This window comes from Mercurialis annua, linkage group LG3 (assembly GCF_937616625.2).
Source record: "Mercurialis annua linkage group LG3, ddMerAnnu1.2, whole genome shotgun sequence".
In the NCBI taxonomy this organism is placed as follows: domain Eukaryota; kingdom Viridiplantae; phylum Streptophyta; class Magnoliopsida; order Malpighiales; family Euphorbiaceae; genus Mercurialis; species Mercurialis annua.
This window is the reverse complement of record NC_065572.1, coordinates 27924161-27945029: the sequence shown is the minus strand read 5'-3', so window position 1 is coordinate 27945029 and position 20869 is coordinate 27924161. Positions and strand designations below refer to the sequence as shown.

At 33.1% G+C, this 20869-nt stretch overlaps 1 protein-coding gene across 1 annotated transcript; it reads right to left on the bottom strand.

Annotated features, from left to right (window-relative positions):
- Positions 1-234: 234 nt before the first annotated feature.
- On the bottom strand, positions 235-20318 carry LOC126672462 (uncharacterized). The gene is made up of 6 exons (XM_050366411.1): positions 20254-20318; positions 1514-1646; positions 1145-1429; positions 935-1042; positions 816-818; positions 235-627 (listed from the first exon to the last, which is right to left on the bottom strand). The coding sequence occupies exons 1-6, from the start codon at positions 20316-20318 to the stop codon at positions 235-237; spliced, it is 987 nt and encodes a 328-aa protein (XP_050222368.1).
- Positions 20319-20869: the final 551 nt, after the last annotated feature.

Genomic DNA, 20869 nt, shown 5'->3' with positions numbered 1-20869 from the left:
CGACGGATAATCTGTCGCTAAATCAGATAATCCGTCGGCAAAATTTACAGATTTCTGGCAGTTTTTTTCCGTTTCCCGTCAATTTTTTTGGTTTTTCCAGTCAAACCAAACGTGCTACATACATGCTATTAATACATCTAAACACTCTTAATATGAGTCAATAACAAGTATTATATAATATATAAAACAAACGTTTACAAAATTATTCGGTAACATAATACTGAATCTAAAAACCTACAATCTATTGATGTCCTCGTCATCCGGGCCTCGTGGGGGCTGCAGGGGGCAAAAACCTGGCGGTAGAGAATTCATCATCTTCGCCAGCTCCGAACAGACTCTATCAGCAATCTGATCGTCCACGGTAGCCTCTATGTCCCTCTGAACCTGCCCTCGCACCCGCTCCTCCATCCCATGCACCCGTGCCTCGACCTCTGTCTGAATCCTCTCCCCTATTTCCTCGGGCGTCTGAGTCTGCTGGGACGACGATGAACCTCCACGGGAATGGCTGGTCTGTGACGATGCGATGTATGAAGCCGCAGCTGAACCAACTCCATAAACCCGCTGCTTCTTCACCCCCTCGAGCGACAAGAACAACTGGATCTCGTCGATGGTATGTGGAGTCGACGGCTGCCCTCACCCGGCGAGGACTGGGTCGCTGCAGCACGCTCAGCAACGAAACGGTCTTGAGGAGATAAACGAGTAACTTAAAGTTAGTACAATTTCAATAAAGTACAACAATTAATTATAAATATAATTCCTAACTAAAATTCTGCAGCATTTCCTCTATAATACGAGCATCACCCATTTTCAGGGACTTCCTGCAAACACATATGCACTATATACAATTCACAATTCACATTTCGCAATTCACAAATCACAGTTTCTAATTAAAATCAAGCTCAAACAATTCAATTTAAAGTTATAACGGACTTACATGCTTATCCTTGGACCTCTTGTCCACAAACTTGGTCTGATCCTTCTGCGTCGAGTGCATACGAACATACAACTTAGCGTAGGTCGGTATACGACCGAGCTCCTGACCCTGAAAAATAAAAACATATATTATATTTACTTATAAGAACATAATTAATCAACAAACAATATAATTACTTAAATAAAGAATAGAAAGAAGACTTAGCAGAACAGTCATATGCTTCACGCCCGAGCAAGATGTTGCAGTGTGGCGCATCGGTCCTGTCCCTGGCCCTGTCGGCTCACTCATCCGGTTAGCCCGGGCGATGTCCGACTTGTTCTTTGCCTCCACCGTAGCCCACTCTGCCTGCCAGGCATCCCAAACAGTATCGTTGACGCTGTCATCCCTCTTTCCCTTCAGCGTATGCAGAGTGTCCTTGTAGCGATTTACAGCATGCCTCATAAACACATCTCTGATCAATTGCTCGGGGTAGATCGAGTCCCAAAAAAACTTCTTCTGCACATTTTTAACAAATAAGTTCATAATTAGTAAATTTGCAAAACACTAAACTTAATATTGATTAAATATGCATTTTATTACCTTGAACTCCTCCCAATAGAACGTTTTTTGGTCCGCCTTTAATTTTTTCCAAGTTGAACCCTCTGCGAACCACGAGAATCGAAAGATGTCAAGCAAGCCTCTAGAGACCATGCCACTATCATGTAGTCTCTCCCTGTCAGTTGAAATCTTAAAGTTAGTTTAAAATAGTTTTTTTGAAATAATATATATAATAAGGATAACAGTGATACCTTCACGTTTGGTTTTTTTTCGTAACGTTTGAAAACGTTTGAATTAAATCGGTAAAAAGGTGAAACGTTTGGATTTGTTTCGTAACGTTTATAAACGTTCGGCTTAATCGCTAAGAAGGTGAAACATTTGGGTTTGTTTCGTTACATTTTAAATGTTTGGCTTAAATTGCTAAGATGGGCAAACGTTTGGTTTTGTTTCGTAACGTTTGTAAACGTTACAAAACAAAACCAAACATTTAAAATGTTACGAAACAAATCCAAACGTTTCACATTTTTAGCGATTTATGCCAAACGTTTACAAACGTTACGGAACAAAACCAAATGTTTCAAATTTTTAGCGATTTAAGCCAAACTTTTACAAACGTTATGAAACAAAACCAAACGTTTACAAATGTTACGAAACAAATCGAAGTCTTTCCCCGTTTTAGTGATTTAAGCTAAATGTTTACAAACTTTGCGAAACAAATCCAAGCGTTTAACCTTTTTAGCGATTTAAACCAAACGTTTAAAACGTTACGAAACAAATCCAAACGTGTCCCCTTTTTGGATAATTAAGCCTAACGTTACGACACAAATCCAAACGTTTGGTTTTATTTCGTAACGTTTATAAAGGTGAAATGTTTGGTTTTGTTTCGTAATGTTTGACTTAAATGGCTAAAAAGGTGAAACGTTTGGATTTGTTTTGTAACGTTTGTAAATGTTCGGCTTAAACCGCTAAAAAGGTGAAACGTTTTGATTTGTTTCGTAGTGTTTGTAAACGTTCGGCTTAAATCGATAAAAATCTGAAACGTTTAAATTTGTTTCGTAACGTTTTAAACGTTTGACTTAAATCGCTAAAATGGGGAATCATTTTGATTTGTTTTGTAAAGTTTATAAACATTTGGCTTAAATAGCTAAAAATGTGAAACGTTTGGATTTGTTTCGTAACGTTTTAAACATTTGGCTTTGTTTCGTAACGTTTGTAAATGTTTGGCTTAAAGCGCTAAAAGGTGTAACATTTGGATTTGTTTCGTAACGTTTGTAAACGTTTGGCTTAAATTGCTAAAAAGGTTAGACGCTTGGATTTGTTTCGTAACGTTTGTAAACATTTGGCTTAAATTGCTAAAAAGGGAAAACGTTTGGATTTGTTTTTTAACATTTGTAATCGTTTGGCTTAAATCGCTAAAAAGGTGTTTGGATTTATTTCATAACGTATGTAAACGTTTGGCTTAAATCGCTAAAAATGTGAAACTTTTAGATTTGTTTCGTAACATTTGTAAACGTTTGGTTTAAATCGCTAAAAAGGTTAAACGTTTGGATTTGTTTCGTAACGTTTGTAAATGTTTTGGCTTAAATCGCTAAAAAGGTAAAATGTTTGGATTTGTTTCGTAACGTTTGTATATGTTCAGCTTAAATCGCTAAAAATGGGAAAAGTTTGGATTTTTTTCGTAATGTTTTTAACGTTTGCAAAAGTTTGGATTTGTTTCGTAACGTTTTAAATGCTTGGTTTTGTTTCGTAACGTTTGTAAACGTTTGACTTAAATCGCTGAAAAGGTGAAAGGTTTGGATATGTTTCGTAACGTTTGTAAACGTTTGGCTTAAATTGGTAAAAAGAGGAAACGTTTGGATTTGTTTCGTAACGTCTGTAAACGTTTGGCTTAAATCGCTAAAAAGGTGAAACGTTTGGATTTGTTTTGTAACGTTTGTAAACGTTTGGCTTAAATCGCTAAAAATATGAATTTTTTTGATTTGTTTCATATCGTTTGTAGACGTTTGGCTTAATTCGATAAAAAGGTGAAACGTGTGGATTTGTTTCGTAACGTTTGTAAATGTTTGGCTTAAATCGGTAAAAAGGTGAAACGTTTGGATTTGTTTCGTAAAGTTTGTATACATTCGGCTTAAAAAAATGTGAAACGTTTGGATTTATTTTGTAACGTTTTATATGTTTACAAACGTTTGGATTTGTTTCGTAACATTAGGACGTTTGGTTTAGTTTCGTAAACTTTGTAAACGTTTGGCTTAAATTGCTAAAAAGGTGAAATGTTTGGATTTGTTTCGTACCGTTTGTAAACATTCGGCTTAAATTGCTAAAAAGGTGAAATGCTTGGATTTGTTTTGTAACGTTTGTAAACGTTTGGCTCAAATCGCTAAAAAGGTGAAACGTCTGGATTTGTTTGGTAAAGTTTGTAAACGTTTGGCTTAAATCAATAAAAGGTGAAACGTTTGGATTTGTTTCGTAACGTTTGTAAACGTTTTGCTTAAATTGCTAAAAAGGAGAAAATTTGTTTTTCAACGTTTGTAAACGTTTGGCTTAAATCGCTAAAAAGGTGAAACGTTTGGTTTTGTTTCTTAACGTTTGTAAACGTTTTATAAATGTTTGGCTTAAATCGCTAAAAAGGTGATATGTTTGGTTTTGTTTCGTAACGTTTGTAAACGTTCGGCTTAAATCGCTAAAAATATGAAACGTTTGGCTTTGTTTCGAAACGTTTTTAAAAATTTGGCTTAAATCGCTAAAAAGGTGAAACCAAACGTTTGGAAACGTTAAGAAACAAAGCCAAACATTTACAAACGTTACAAACGTTTGGTTTTGTTTCGTAACGTTCGTAAACGTTTGGCTTAAATTCCTAAAAAGGTAAAACGCTTGGATTTGTTTCGTAACGTTTGTAAATGTTTTGTTTATACTGATAAAAAGAGGAAACGTTTGGATTTGTTTCGTAACGTTTATAAAGGTGAAATGTTTGGTTTTGTTTCGTAATGTTTGTAAATGTTTGACTTAAATGGCTAAAAAGGTGAAACGTTTGGATTTGTTTTGTAACGTTTGTAAATGTTCGGCTTAAACCGCTAAAAAGGTGAAACGTTTTGATTTGTTTCGTAGCGTTTGTAAACGTTCGGCTTAAATCGATAAAAATATGAAACGTTTAAATTTGTTTCGTAACGTTTTAAACGTTTGACTTAAATAGCTAATATGGGGAAACATTTTGATTTGTTTTGTAAAGTTTCTAAACATTTGGCTTAAATAGCTAAAAATGTGAAATGTTTAGATTTGTTTTGTAACGTTTTAAACATTTGGCTTTGTTTCGTAACGTTTGTAAATGTTTGGCTTAAATCGCTAAAAGGTGTAACATTTGGATTTGTTTCGTAACGTTTGTAAACGTTTGGCTTAAATTGCTAAAAAAGTTAGACGCTTGGATTTGTTTCGTAACGTTTGTAAACATTTGGCTTAAATCGCTAAAAAGGTTATATGTTTGGTTTTGTTTCGTAACGTTTGTAAACGTTAAGCTTAAATCGTTAAAAATATGAAACGTTTGGATTTGTTTCGAGAAGTTTTTAAACGTTTGGCTTAACTCGCCAAAAAGGTGAAACTAAACGTTTGGAAACGTTAAGAAACAAAGCCAAACATTTACAAACGTTACAAACGTTTGGTTTTGTTTCGTAACGTTTGTAAACGTTTGGCTTAAATTGCTAAAAAGGTAAAACGCTTGGATTTGTTTCGTAACGTTTGTAAATGTTTTGTTTATACTGATAAAAAGTGGAAACGTTTGGATTTGTTTCGTAGCGTTTGTAAACGTTTGGCTTAAATCGCTAAGAAGGGAAAACGTTTGGATTTGTTTCATAACGTATGTAAATGTTTGGCTTAAATTGCTAAAAAGGTGAAATGCTTGGATTTGTTTTGTAACTTTTGTAAATGTTTGGGTTAAATTGCTAAAAGATGAAATGCTTGGATTTGTTTTGTAACGTTTGTAAATGTTTGGGTTAAATTTCTAAAAAGGTGAAACGTTTCGATTTGTTTCGTAACGTTTGTAAACGTTTGCCTTTAATCGGTAAAAAGGTGAAACATTTGGATTTGTTTCGTAACATTTGTCAATGTTTGGCTTAAATTGCTAAAAAGGTGAAACGTTTGGATTTGTTTCGTAACATTTGTAAACCATTGGCTTCAATCGCTAAAAATATGAAACGTTTGGATTTGTTTCGTAACGTTTGTAAACTATTGGTTTAAATCGCAAAAAAGGTGAAACGTTTGGATTTGTTTTGTAATGTTTGTAAATGTTTGGCTTAAATCGCTAAAAAGGTGAAACGTTAGGATTTGTTTCGTAAGGTTTGTAAAAATTCGTCTTAAATCGCTAAAAATGTGAAACGTTTAGATTTGTTTCGTAACATTTTAAACGTTTACAAACGTTTGGATTATTTTTGTAACATTTTAAACGTTTGGTTTTGTTTCGTAACGTTTGTAAATGTTTGGCTTAAATTGCTAAAATGGTGAAACGTTTGTATTTGTTTCGTAACGTTTGTAAACGTTTGGCTTAAATTTCTAAAAAGGTGAAACGCTTGGATTTGTTTTGTACGTTTGTAAACGTTTGGCTTAAATTGGTAAAAAGGTGAAGCGTTTGGATTTGTTCCGTAACGTGTGTAAAAGTTTGGCTTAAATCGGTAAAAAGGTGAAACGTTTGGATTTGTTAAGTAACGTCTGTAAACGTTTGGCTTAAATCGGTAAAAAGGTGAAATGTTTGGATTTGTTTCATATTGTTTGTAACCGTTTGGCTTAAATTTGTAAAAATGTTAAACGTTTGGATTTGTTTCGTAGCGTTTGTAAACTTTCTGTTTAAATCGGTTAAAAGGTGAAACGTTTTGATTTGTTTCGAAACGTTTGTAAATGTTCGGCTTAAATCGCTAAAAAGGTGAAACGTTTGGATTTGTTTCGAAACGTTTGTAAATGTTCGGCTTAAATCGCTAAAAAGGTGAAACGTTTGGATTTGTTTCGTAACATTTGTAAAAGTTCGGCTTAAATCGATAAAAAAGTGAAACGTTTGGATTTGTTTCGCAACGTTCTAAACGTTTACAAACTCTTGGATTTGTTTCGTAACGTTTTAAAAGTTTGGTTTTGTTCATAACGTTTGTAAACGTTTGGCTTAAATCGCTAAAAAGGTGAAACGTTTGGATTTTTTTCGTTATGTTTGTAAACGTTTGGCTTAAATTTCTAAAAAGGTGAAAAGTTTGGATTTGTTTCGTAACGTTTGTAAACAAATGGGAAACGTTTGGATTTGTTTCGTAACGTTTGTAAACGTTTGGTTTTGTTTCGTAACGTTTGTAAACGTTTGGTTTTGTTTCGTAACGTTTGAAAACGTTTGAATTAAATCGCTAAAAAGGTGAAACGTTTGGATTTGTTTCGTAACATTTATAAACGTTCGGCTTAATCGCTAAGATGGTGAAACGTTTGGATTTGTTTCGTAAAGTTCTAAATGTTTGGATTAAATTGCTAAGATGGGCAAACGTTTGGTTTTGTTTCTTAACGTTTGTAAACGTTACAAAACAAAACCAAACGTTTAAAATGTTATGAAACAAATCCAAACATTTCACATTTTTAGCGATTTATGCCAAACGTTTACAAACGTTACGGAACAAAACCAACTGTTTCACATTTTTAGCGATTTAAGCCAAACTTTTACAAACGTTATGAAACAAAACCAAACGTTTACAAATGTTACGAAACAAATCGAAGCGTTTCACCGTTTTAGTGATTTAAGCTAAATGTTTACAAACTTTGCGAAACAAATCCAAGCGTTTAACCTTTTTAGCGATTTAAACCAACGTTACGAAACAAATCCAAACGTTTACCCTTTTTAGATCATTAAGCCTAACGTTACGAAACAAATCCAAACGTTTGGTTTTATTTCGTAACGTTTATAAAGGTGAAATGTTTGGTTTTGTTTTGTAATGTTTGTAAATGTTTGACTTAAATGGCTAAAAAGGTGAAACGTTTGGATTTGTTTTGTAACGTTTGTAAATGTTCGGCTTAAACCGCTAAAAAGGTGAAACGTTTTGATTTGTTTCGTAACGTTTGTAAACGTTCGGCTTAAATCGATAAAAATCTGAAACGTTTAAATTTATTTCGTTACGTTTTAAACGTTTGACTTAAATCGCTAAAATGGGGAAACATTTTGATTTGTTTTGTAAAGTTTATAAACATTTGGCTTAAATTGCTAAAAATGTGAAACGTTTGGATTTGTTTCGTAACGTTTTAAACATTTGGCTTTGTTTCGTAACGTTTGTAAATGTTTGGCTTAAATCACTAAAAGGTGTAACCTTTGGATTTGTTTCGTAACCTTTGTAAACGTTTGGCTTAAATTGATAAAAAGGTTAGACGCTTGGATTTGTTTCGTAACGTTTGTAAACATTTGGCTTAAATTGCTAAAAAGGTAAAACGTTTGGATTTGTTTCTTAACATTTGTAATCGTTTGGCTTAAATCGCTAAAAAGGTGAAACGTTTGGATTTATTTCATTACGTATGTAAATGTTTGGCTTAAATCGCTAAAAATGTGAAACTTTTGGATTTGTTTCGTAACATTTGTAAACGTTTGGTTTAAATCACTAAAAAGGTGAAACGTTTGGATTTGTTTCGTAACGTTTGCAAATGTTTTGGCTTAAATCGCTAAAAAGGTAAAATGTTTGGATTTGTTTCGTAACGTTTGTATATGTTCGGCTTAAATCGCTAAAAATGGGAAACGTTTGGATTTTTTTCGTAATGTTTTTAACGTTTACAAAAGTTTGGATTTGTTTTGTAACATTTTAAATGCTTGGTTTTGTTTCGTAACGTTTGTAAACGTTTGACTTAAATCGCTGAAAAGGTGAAAGGTTTGGATATGTCTCGTAACGTGTGTAAACGTTTGGCTTAAATTGGTAAAAAGGGGAAACGTTTGGATTTGTTTCGTAACATCTGTAAACGTTTGGCTTAAATCGCTAAAAAGGTGAAACGTTTGGATTTGTTTTGTAACGTTTGTAAACGTTTGGCTTAAATCGCTAAAAATGTGAATTTTTTTTGATTTGTTTCATATCGTTTGTAGACATTTAGTTTAATTCGATAAAAAGGTGAAACGTGTGGATTTGTTTCGTAACGTTTGTAAATGTTTGGCTTAAATCGGTAAAAAGGTGAAACGTTTGGATTTGTTTCGTAACGTTTGTATACATTCGGCTTAAATTGCAAAAAATATGAAACGATTGGATTTGTTTTGTAACGTTTTATATGTTTACAAACGTTTGGATTTGTTTCGTAACTTTAGGACGTTTGGTTTAGTTTCGTAAACTTTGTAAACGTTTGGCTTAAATCGCAAAAAAGATGAAACGTTTGGATTCGTTTCGTAGCGTTTGTAAACGTTTTGCTTAAATTGTTAAAAAGGTGAAATTCTTGGATTTGTTTTGTAACGTTTGTAAACGTTTGGCTTAAATCAATAAAAGGTGAAACGTTTGGATTTGTTTCGTAACGTTTGTAAACGTTTTGCTTAAATTGCTAAAAAGGAGAAAATTTGTTTTTCAACGTTTGTAAACGTTTGGCTTAAATCGCTAAAAAGGTGAAACGTTTGGTTTTGTTTCTTAACGTTTGTAAACGTTTTGTAAATGTTTGGCTTAAATCGCTAAAAAGGTGATATGTTTGGTTTTGTTTCGTAACGTTTGTAAACGTTCGGTTTAAATCGCTAAAAATATGAAACGTTTGGATTTGTTTCGAAACGTTTTTAAACATATGGCTTAAATCGCTAAAAAGGTGAAACCAAACGTTTGGAAACGTTAAGAAACAAAGCCAAACATTTACAAACGTTACAAACGTTTGGTTTTGTTTCGTAACGTTTGTAAACGTTTGGCTTAAATTGCTAAAAATGTAAAACGCTTGGATTTGTTTCGTAACGTTTGTAAATGTTTTGTTTCAACTGATAAAAAGAGGAAACGTTTGGATTTGTTTCGTAACGTTTGTAAACGTTTGGCTTAAATCTCTAAGAAGGTGAAACGTTTGGATTTGTTTCGTAACTTTTATAAATGTTTGGCTTAAATTGCTAAAAAGGTGAAATGCTTGGAGTTGTTTTGTAACGTTTGTAAATGTTTGGGTTAAATTGCTAAAAGATGAAATGCTTGGATTTGTTTTGTAACGTTTGTAAATGTTTGGGTAAAATTTCTAAAAAGGTGAAACGTTTCGATTTTTTTCGTAACGTTTGTAAACGTTTGGCTTTAATCGGTAAAAAGGTGAAACATTTGGTTTTGTTTCGTAACATTTGTCAATGTTTGGCTTAAATTGCTAAAAAGGAGAAACGTTTGGATTTGTTTCGTAACATTTGTAAACGATTGGCTTAAATCGCTAAAAATGTGAAACATTTGGATTTGTTTCGTAACGTTTGTAAACAATTGGTTTAAATCGCTAAAAAGGTGAAACGTTTGGATTTGTTTCGTAATGTTTGGAAATGTTTGGCTTAAATCGCTAAAAAGGTGAAATGTTAGGATTTGTTTCGTAAGGTTTGTAAAAATTCGTCTTAAATCGCTAAAAATGTGAAACGTATGGATTTGTTTCGTAACGTTTTAAACGTTTACAAACGTTTGGATTTTTTTGTAACGTTTTAAAGGTTTGGTTTTGTTTCGTAACGTTTGTAAATGTTTGGCTTAAATCGCTAAAAAGGTGAAACGTTTGTATTTGTTTCGTAACGTTTGTAAACGTTTGGCTTAAATCGCTAAAAAGGTGAAACGTTTGTATTTGTTTCGTAACGTTTGTAAACGTTTGGCTTAAATTGCTAAAAAGGTGAAACGCTTGGATTTATTTTGTACGTTTGTAAACGTTTGGCTTAAATAGGTAAAAAGGGGAAGCATTTGGATTTGTTCTGTAACGTGTGTAAATGCTTGGCTTAAATCGGTAAAAAGGTGAAACGTTTGGATTTGTTAAGTAACGTCTGTAAACGTTTGGCTTAAATCGGTAAGAAGGTGAAATGTTTGGATTTGTTTCATATTGTATGTAAACGTTTGGCTTAAATCGCTAAAAATGTTAAACGTTTGGATTTGTTTCGTAGCGTTTGTAAACTTTCTGTTTAAATCGGTAAAAAGGTGAAACGTTTGGATTTGTTTCGAAACGTTTGTAAATGTTCGGCTTAAATCGCTAAAAAGGTGAAACGTTTGGATTTGTTTCGTAACATTTGTAAAAGTTCGGCTTAAATCGATAAAAATGTGAAACGTTTGGATTTGTTTCGCAACGTTCTAAACGTTTACAAACTCTTGGATTTGTTTCGTAACGTTTTAGAAGTTTGGTTTTGTTCGTAACGTTTGTAAACGTTTGGCTTAAATCGCTAAAAATGTGAAACTTTTGGATTTGTTTCTTAATATTTTTAAACGTTTGGGTTAAATTTCTAAAAAAAGTGAAACGCTTAGATTTGTTTCGTAATATTTGTAAAAGTTTGGCTTCAATCCCAAAAAAGGTGAACCGTTTGGTTTTGTTTCGTAACGTTTGTAAAAGTTCGGCTTAAATCGCTAAAAAGGTGAAACATTTGGATTTGTTTCGTAACGCTTGTAAACGTTTGGCTCAAATCGCTAGAAAGGTAAAACGTTTAGATTTGTTTTGTAACATTTGTAAACGTTCGGATAAAATTGTTAAAAAGCTGAAACACTTGGATTTGTTTCGCAACGTTTGTAAACATTTGGCTTAAATCGCTAAAAAGGTGAAACATTTGGTTTGTTTCGTAACGTTTTTAAACGTTCGGCTTAAATCGCTGAAAATGTGAAACGTTTGGATTTGTTTCGTATCGTTTGAAACGTTTGGATTTGTTTCGTAACGGTTGAAACCGTCTGGCTTAAATTGCTAAAAAGGTGAAACGCATGGATTTGTTTCGTAACGTTTGTAAACGTTTGGCTTGAATCGCTAATAAGGCTAAATGTTTGTATTTGTTTCGTATCATTTGTAAACATTCGGATTCAATCGCTAAAAAGGTGAAATGTGTGAATTTGTTTCATAACGTTTGTAAATTTTTTTGGCTTAAATTGCTAAAAAGGTGAAACGCTTAGATTTGTTTCGTAACGTTTGTAAAGGTTCGATTTTGTTTTGTAACGTTTGTAATAGCTAAAATGTTGAAAAGATTTGATTTGTTTCGTAACATTTGTTAACAAACGTATACAACCGTTACGAAACCAATCCAAACGTTTAAAATGTTACGAAACAAATCCAAACGTTTCACATTTTTAATGATTTAAGCCAAACGTATACAAACGTTATGAAACAAATCCAAACGTTTCCCCATTTTAGCAATTTAAGCCAAACATTTATAACGTTACGAAAAAAATCCAAACGTTTCATGACGTTTGCAAAGGTTATGAAACAAAACCAAACGTTTGGATTCAATCGCTAAAAAGGTGAAATCTTTGGATTTGTTTCATAACGTTTGTAAACGTTTGGCTTAAATTTCTAAATAGGTGAAACGCATGGATTTGTTTCATAACCTTTGTAAATGTTTGGCTTTGTTGCATAACGTTTGTAAATGAATGGCTTAACTCGCTAAAAGGAGAAACGTTTGGTTTTGGTTCCTAACGTTTGTAAACGTTTGGCTTAAATCGCTAAAAATGTGAAACGTTTGGTTTTGTTTCGTAATGTTTTGAATTTTTTGTTTGGTTTCGTAACTTTTGTAAATGTTTGGCTTAAATCGATAATAAGGTGAAACGTATGGTTTTGATTCATAACCTTTTTAAACGTTTGGCTTAAATCGCTAAAAAGGTGAAACGTTTGAATTTGTTTCGTAATGTTTGTAAACGTTTCGCTTGAATCGCTAAAAAGATGAAAAGTTTGGATTTGTTTCGTAAAGTTTTAAACGTTTGGTTTTGTTTCGTAACGTTTGTAAACGTTTGGCTAAAATCGTTAAAAATGTGAAACGCTTGGTTTTTGTTCGTAACGTTTGTAAACGTTTGGCTTAAATTGCTAAAAAGGTGAAACATTTGGATTTTTTTTGTTACGTTTGTAAACGTTTGCCTTTAATTGCTAAAAAGGTGAAATGTTTAGATTTGTTTCGTAACGTTTGTAAACAAATGGGAAACGTTTGGATTTATTTCATGATGTTTGTAAACGTTTGGTTTTGTTTTGTAACGTTTGAAAACGTTTGGATTAAATCGCTAAAAAGGTGAAACGTTTGGATTTCTTTCGTAACGTTTATAAACGTTCGGCTTATATCGCTAAGAAGGTGAAACGTTTGGATTTGTTTCATAACGTTTTAAACGTTTGGCTTATATTGCTAAAATGGGGAAACGTTTGGTTTTGTTTCGTAACGTTTGTAATCGTTTGGCTTCAATCGCTAAAAAGGTGAAACGTTTGGATTTGTTTCGTAACGTTTGTAAACGTTACAAAACAAAACCAAACGTTTAAAATGTTACGAAACAAATCCAAACGTTTCACATTTTTAGCGATTTATCCCAAACGTTTACAAACGTTGCGGAACAAAACCAAATGTTTTACATTTTTAGCGATTTAAGCCAAACATTTACAAACGTTACGAAACAAAACCAAACGATTACAAACGTTGAGAAACAAATCGAAGAGTTTCACCTTTTTAGTGATTTAAGCCAAATGTTTACAAACTTTACAAAACAAATCCAAGTGTTTAACATTTTTAGCGATTTAAACCAAACGTTTAAACCGTTATGAAACAAATCCAAACGTTTTCTCTTTTTAGCTATTTAAGCCTAACGTTACGAAACAAATACAAACGTTTGGTTTTATTTCGTAATATTCATAAAGGTGAAACGTTTGGTTTTATTTCGTAAAGTTTGTAAACGCTTGACTTAAATCGCTAAAAAGGTGAAACGTTTGGATTTGTTTTGTAACATTTGTAAATGTTTGGCTTAAACCACTAAAAAGGTGAATTTTTTTGATTTGTTTCGTAGCGTTTGTAAATGTTCGGCTTAAATCGCTAAAAATGTAAAACGTTTAAATTTGTTTCGTAACGTTTTAAACGTTTGCCTCAAATCGCTAAAATGGGGAAATGTTTTGATTTGTTTTGTAAAGTTTATAAACATTTGGCTTAAATAGCTAAAAATGTGAAACATTTGAATTTGTTTCGTAACGTTTTAAACGTTTGGCTTTATTTTGTAACGGTTCTAAATGTGTCACGACCCATTTTCATGAATCGCGACCGGCGCTAGGGCATGGGTAATGTAGTACAACCACCCGTAGCTAGCCTTCCTTATATCATACAATTCAATTAAACCTGCAAGAAAACCAATGCTCGGGGGCAACCGAGACTTCAGCCTAATTCTAGCAGTTCATAAAATACAACATTTATATAATAAATGCTCGATCAATTCCGAGTCTCCAACATAGCATAAATATTTAATAACCCAAGTTATTATATTAAAGCCAAAACAATTAAATCAGTAGAATAATTCTGATAACAAGTATTAGACAAATATGACTTCTAATTACTATTGCGGTCTAAGAATAAAATCAGTTTAATAAACTTTATAAAATAAAGTAAAACCTCCGAGGAAATAAAGAATCGGAGAGCAGCTGACTCGCTCATATCATAACCCTGGAAAAATTGGAAAAACAACGGGGTCATATATACTGAGATGAGTTCATACAACTATTTACATTTATCAAGTGGAAAACCTTTAAAACCGTTTAAAACATTGAATGACAACATTACGTTAAATAGTTGGAACCCTAATCCACAATACTAATATAACCATAATCCATTAGGCCTAGTCCCGAGAGCTGAGCTACACCGAGTTACCACCGACCACTCTTAATTCATAAACAGAGTCCTAAGAGCTGAGCTACACCGAGTTACTCTACTGGTCCCGAGAGCTATGCTCACACCGAGTTACCACCACATTTCACATACCTTATCTAGATCAATACCGGTGCGCACGCAGTCCTAATGATGCCCATTAGGTAGCATGTTCCAACTAAAAGCCATAATGGAAAAACAGTTCGAAATATGCATACAGTATATATTTATATATTAAAATAACAATTTACTTAATAAAGCGGTAAATAGTAAGTACAAACTCACTGTTTGCTAATCCACGTGATAATTTGGCAAACAACTAAACCTGGTTCCCCTCAAAAGCACGAACGGTCGACGAGTCTAAGAAAACATAAATCATAATTAATATCATCCCCTAACTCTAGAGAGTACTAGACACCACATAGGACTAGTAAAACACCAAAATCAATGTTAACGCATAAGCCAAATGCAGAATAAATACACATACTCAAACCATAGCCAAAACCATTCAACAAGTTAAGCCCTATTGAGTTCCATTTTAAATAAAATCCGAAAACCTTTCCAAACCATTTGGTAAAACATTTTAAAAGCCAAAATGGTACTTAGCTGAGTCAACCAAGACTTCCAAGCTTAACATACATGTCAGGCGACCCAAGTCTAACCCGACCCAACATATCCATGTTGTAAACCAATGTTTAAAATCCGGAATCAAATAATAATTCAAAACCCAAGTTTGAAAAATAAAGAACTCAATATCGCTTAACCAATAATTAACCAACACATAACAGGTGTTTAAATAAAATCCACAACAAATTAACTTTCTTAAAAAAGACAACACAAACCATATCGTTTATCTAACAATTTAACAAGTCAAGTTATGGATGCTAGAACAACACTTAGCCAAAGTAGCATTCGAAAGTAATCTTGTAATCAACATACTAAGACACTACAAGAATTAAACAAATAACAATTTGCATAAACTATGTCTATCTTCAGATTCAAATCCTTTAGTCAAGACATGCCAATTGATCACAATAATCAAGCCAATTAACCAACAATTTGATAAACACAGAGCCCACTAATCCAACTCTATTAATTTGATTTTAGTTCATCCAACACATGATAATTCCATTATTTACAGCCCTAAAATCAAGAATAACAAAACAGTTTATAGTATTCCAATTCCCTACAACATTGTAATAATTCAATCTATGAATATACAACAACCAAACATGATTTAATTAACTCGAATAACATAGATCCATTTCAAAATGATATGGGCAGCCAATGATTCAACTAAAACAATTTATACAGTTCTCACAATCTATCCTTTGAATTTATGTCACAATAACCAAGATTTAATCCACAATAATTTCAAATATAATGATGCTAGCCAAAACACTATAGATCAGCCCTAAGCATGAAGAATCAGCCATTATCTTAGTATATCAAATGTTTGTGAACTGTTTTAAGGATTATGGATCTGGATTGAAACGAGCTGCTCAATAGGCTTGTATCGAGACTGTGTGCACCGGTAAGTACTTTGGAATTGGCTGACAATGTCTGGCCTACCTTGGGAATCGATGAGGATTTGTTCCCATCTACTTTGGGTTAAATACTTTGGGATTTCATTTCAATACTGTTTTCCATAATCAATATATATTTTAGTATAAAAGGATTGTTTTTAAGGGTTTTAAACTTAATAAATGTAAATAGCATTATGAACTCATCTCAGTATATCTCCCCCGTTGTTTTCCAAACTTTCCAAGTTTATGATTTTGAGAGCGTTGGTCATCTCCGATCTTTTGATTCCTCGGAGGTCTTTTTATGTTATCAGACTAGTCCACTATTTTACTTCTGAGACCTCAGTAGAACTAGTTGTCTCTATTATTGTACTTTGGTTTGTCGTAGTGGTACGACTTTTATATTATTATACTTTGACATGTTACATCGGATTATTTATATATGAGGCATGCTTCACAGTTTCGAATTGCTATCAAATAATTATTTTAGAATTGCTATATAAGTTGTTATACTTAGGCTGAAGTCTCGGTTGCCCTGACATTGGTTTTCTTGCAGGTTTATATTGAATATAAGGTTTTCTTCGAGGCTTGCTATGGGTTTTGGTACGACAATACCCATACTCTAGCGCCGGTCACGATCCATGAAATTGGGTCGTGACAAAGTTGGTATCAGAGCTTTAGTTTCGAACTAAGGCCAAATTTTTGCATGTTATGTGTTTATCGCTTTAAGGCATGTTAAGTGTTGTTATTGGGTCATAGGATCAACTGCGGAATTAGGATTCAAGTCTTGTCTTTTGAAACGTCATCATTTGTTTTTAAAACTTTCTACCTTCATCCATAGGAATGTTGAGTGTCGGTCTTATGAGTTACTGATGCTTTACTTTGGAATGATTACTGCTTATACATTGGGTGATTTGTTGGCTGTTGTGCCATATATGAGATATACTTTGAGTGATTTTTATTAGCTATTGTACCTTATATGGTGTTTACTTTGGGTGACGTGTGATTTTTATTAGCTATTGCACCTTATATGGTGTTTACTTTGGGTGACGTTTTGGTTGGCTATTGTGCCTTATATGGTGTTTACTTCGGGTGATGCTTGGTTGGCTGTTGTGCCTTATATGATGTTTACTTTGGGTGATTAATTGTTGGCTTTTACGCTCGGATGATTTTGATTATAATTGGATTGTTTTCACCTTGTTGGTGAGCATAGCTTGGTTTTGTTGTGTTATTGGGTGCTAAATAGGTTGGCACGTACTATAATACGTTAGGCTTGGCCATATGTGGTTTTTAATGGATTTTTGTGATGAATCTTTAAGCATGGTTTGTGGCTTTATAATTGTTTGACCAAACGTTGGTTTTATAATTACTATTGAGAAAATGTCTTAATTGGATTTGTGTTTTGACATAAGAGTCGGATGACTCGTATGGTCATAACACTTTAAAAATATGATTTTAATTACTTTTCAAGTAAATAAAATTTCTCGTATCTCAAAATCTTACATTTGACTTGGTGTGGACAAATAGTTGTTTTCAAAATAGTATTATTTATGAGATTTTCCCATCGTATTGAGAATTTAATATTTTGGCTGTTAATTTACCATGTTGTGGCATGTCAATGTTGAAGCGTCGTTTGGTCATATGTTTGGTAGTTATGTTTGGCTTGCTTAGGTGTTTACAGAATGATTGTTTGAGATCAAAGATTTTCTCACATAAGTTTTTGAGTTGATTTTTGATACTTGGGTTTCTTGAGCTCTTATTTTGAAAGGATTGAGATTGTTTTTCTTTAATTAAAAGACTTTTACGGATTTATAAATATTTTGCATACGTTTTATAAATGGTAGTTTTGGGATTGACTTGGGTCACCCAAATTTGGGAGTTGAGCTTGGTAGTTGTAATGACTCGGCTAACTCGATGGTTTTATGGATTGGGATACTTTGAAATTTTAAAGCAATTGATTTAATTGAGGAGATATTTTTGGATATTGATTTTGTTTTTAGCCGTGGGGCTCAACTAAAATTTGGAACTCTTCTGGTTGACTTTAAACTTCAAAATAAATTTTGATACGTACTTTTGAAAGATGATATATTATAGGTTGATTTTACTACAAAATTTCAAAACTGGTTGTAGCATGTCTTGATTTTGTCTTTTAGGTATGTTGAGTTAATTGGCTGTATGGCATGCGTGGATAGTTTATGAATTGTAGAATTCGTAATCTCTTGGTAATAATTGTGTTGCATAACTCGCACGTTTGGGTTGAATTATATTAATTGTTTTGCTTTGCCTCTTCGTGCAGAGTAGCACGTGAGATGTATTATTTCACGCGGTCATGGTTGGCTTACCTTGTTGTATGATTTTATTTTATGAGTAGGACCTTCGTTTAAACTCTATATTGCTTTAATTTTGATTTCGAGTTACGTTGGGTTTAGTGTGTTGTTTTGTGGATCGAAGTTTTAGGGTTTTGAGATGAGTAAGATAAAGAAAGTGTTTCCTTGGTGGTTTTAGATTATCCTGAACAAGGATGTTGGAAATTCTTATTCGAAGAGATAGATCGATGTACTAATACACTAGTGTTTTTCATCAAGATTGGATGATGCGATGCGCGAACTAGTGGGTTGTTTTGTAGAAACATATGTGATATATTGTTTTTGTTTGAGTTATGTTTAAGCTTAGTGGGAGTTTATTGTCGCATAAGAGATTTTATAGTAGTTATCGGTTTAAATTGTTATGTTAGTATCATATCATTTGTTGGATTGCAAGTATGGAGTTTGAGAAATTTTTTGAGGCTATCGAGTGCACATCTCACAGAGGGTAATGTCTAGCAAATGTTTTATCGGGAAATTGATTTCAAACGTTAATTTGTTAAACGTATTTGAAATGTTTTTATCACGTAATTGTGCCCAGACATATCATGAACATGCATTTTTGTATGTCACGAATAGAAAATTGCATTTAGCACTGAGTATGTTCACTAAGTAAAAGAGAAATAAAAAAAATTGATACATGCATAATAGTACATGCATCACGTGCATTAAAATGGTTAGAGTTGGATGAAACTCTTTGGGGATGTGAGCTATCATCACCCTGGCGCACAATGAATTTTTGGCAATTAAGTATTTCGAGAAAAATGTTTTGAAACGAACTCGAGAGTCACCTTGGGATAAAAATTTATCAAGTTTGAACTAAAGAGAATAATAATTTTGTTAGTTGGAACTATTTTATATATTTGCAAACTTACTTAAAAGTAAGGTATAATTGCGAAATTCAAACTTGGTATGTTTTTTAAAAAATTAATGTGTTACAAAATTGAAGGTTTTTCCAACAGTAAAAGTATTTTGGTTTTAAATATAAAAGGAGTTATAAGATATTAAAGTCTTTAAAAGAGAAGTGGAAAGTTGTAATGTTTTGTGATCTGAATTATTTCCCTATAAGTTTGATTTTGAGCATAACCAATGATCCGATTACTGGTGAATGTGATTTAGGTGAACTCTTGTTAGCAAGGTTACTGTAATATTTGGTGAAACAATTTTGAGAATTTCAGTTTGGCTCGGATTTATGAGTTAGCTAATTCGAGAATCGTGATGAGTAGGTTTCGACAATAAAGGTTGGTTGATCGATACTATTGGTTGTGAATTTTTGTTGTTGAAAATTTGATATCGTTTTGTTTGGTTGTTTAACCTTTTCTGTGTGGAATAGATTTAGTTTGTGAAACAAAATTGGTATGTATGTTGTATTTAATTACTTAGGTAACTTCGGGCTGTATGCTTTCTTGGTATGAGTGGAAGAATCTTTCTGAATGAGTCGGTTTATATGTAACTTGGAGATTTCGTCATCATAGATTAAAGTGATATATTCTTTGGATTGTCGGTAGGTGTGTACGTGTTAATTGATTCGTTAAGGTTGATGGTGTTGTCGAGCTTAGTCCTTGTCGTGTGTACAACTCAATTTTCATGATGCATTAAAGTTGGCTGATTTATATTGGCGAGAAACGTATCTAGTTAATTTTGGACTAGACTGTTCGTTTGATATAACGAGTTTATTTATATCTTTCATATGGGATAATAGGTGTAGAGATGTTAAGTAGGTGACGAGTATTGCATGATGTTATTAATGGGGATTTTGAGGTTTTCATTTAAAGTGTTAGATTTTGGTATTGTAAGAATTGCGATTTGAGTTTCGGGCTTGTCCTTGCACCTTGTCAAGGTTGTCTTGATAGCTGTTTGAACTCGAATGAGTTTAGTAACCTTCCTTGTGAGAATGCTTAATATTTATAGTTGAATAATCTTGAAGGTTTATATTTTGTTTAATAAGTAATAGTTGGAGTACTGAACTATCGAATTTATAATTTTGCTTATACGTGGTGTGAAAATTTGGGTTGTTGTTCTATGTAGGTGGTGATTTGAGTTATCATTCGAGGTACAACTTGTCGAGTTGTGGTTATGCAAGTGCGTAGGTTGATGAGTGGAAGTATGCCTATGGTTTCAGTTTTAATTTGGTTATATAGTTGGGGAGTATACTTAGGGGACGGAGTCCATTCGTATGTTATTAGCTTGACAGGAGCATCACGGTCGTGATACACCATCACGGGCACGATTGAGACATCTCGGGCGCGACGCGGCACTGTAGGGTTCGCTGTTTTGCTCTAAATAGCTCCTTAACTCGATTCTTTCAGCCCTTTTTCACCCTATCAGACCTAATTCGACCCTACACTCAGATAAACCCTATTTCTATCATTCCTTTATGATCCTTGGTGGTTTTTAACTATTGATTGGTGATTATATGTTTGTTTTGCGGTTTTTACGCGATTTGCTTGTGGTGTTCTTCGTTGGTGTGATTGTGACTCTTGTTGCTTCTTGTCCAGACCCTTCCCTAGGGTTTAATACTTATTTAATCTTGTTATTATTCATTATAAGGTAATGATTTCAATCTCTTATGTATTGGTGAATCGTTGTCATGTGTTTTGCGTAGAATGGCATGATTTAGGGTACTGTTTTAGAGTTTGGAACTTATTGTTCAATGTTCTAAGATTTATGATTTGAATAATATGTTTCAAATGGATTTTAATATGATTATAATATGATGTATTATGATTGGAATTGGATTTGCATGATTTAAACAACAAATTGGCTAATT

Bases quoted from the DNA above. Each gene is read 5' to 3' on its own strand.
- LOC126672462 (XM_050366411.1), bottom strand. From the start codon at position 20,318: ATGGTGTATCACGACCGTGATGCTCCTGTCAAGCTAATAACATACGAA. The intron at 1,647-20,253 runs GTATACTCCCCA...TTCAACTGACAG, and splicing joins GAATGGACTCCGTCCCCTAA to GGAGAGACTACATGATAGTG. The intron at 1,430-1,513 runs GTAATAAAATGC...AAAAATGTGCAG, and splicing joins TCTATTGGGAGGAGTTCAAG to AAGAAGTTTTTTTGGGACTC.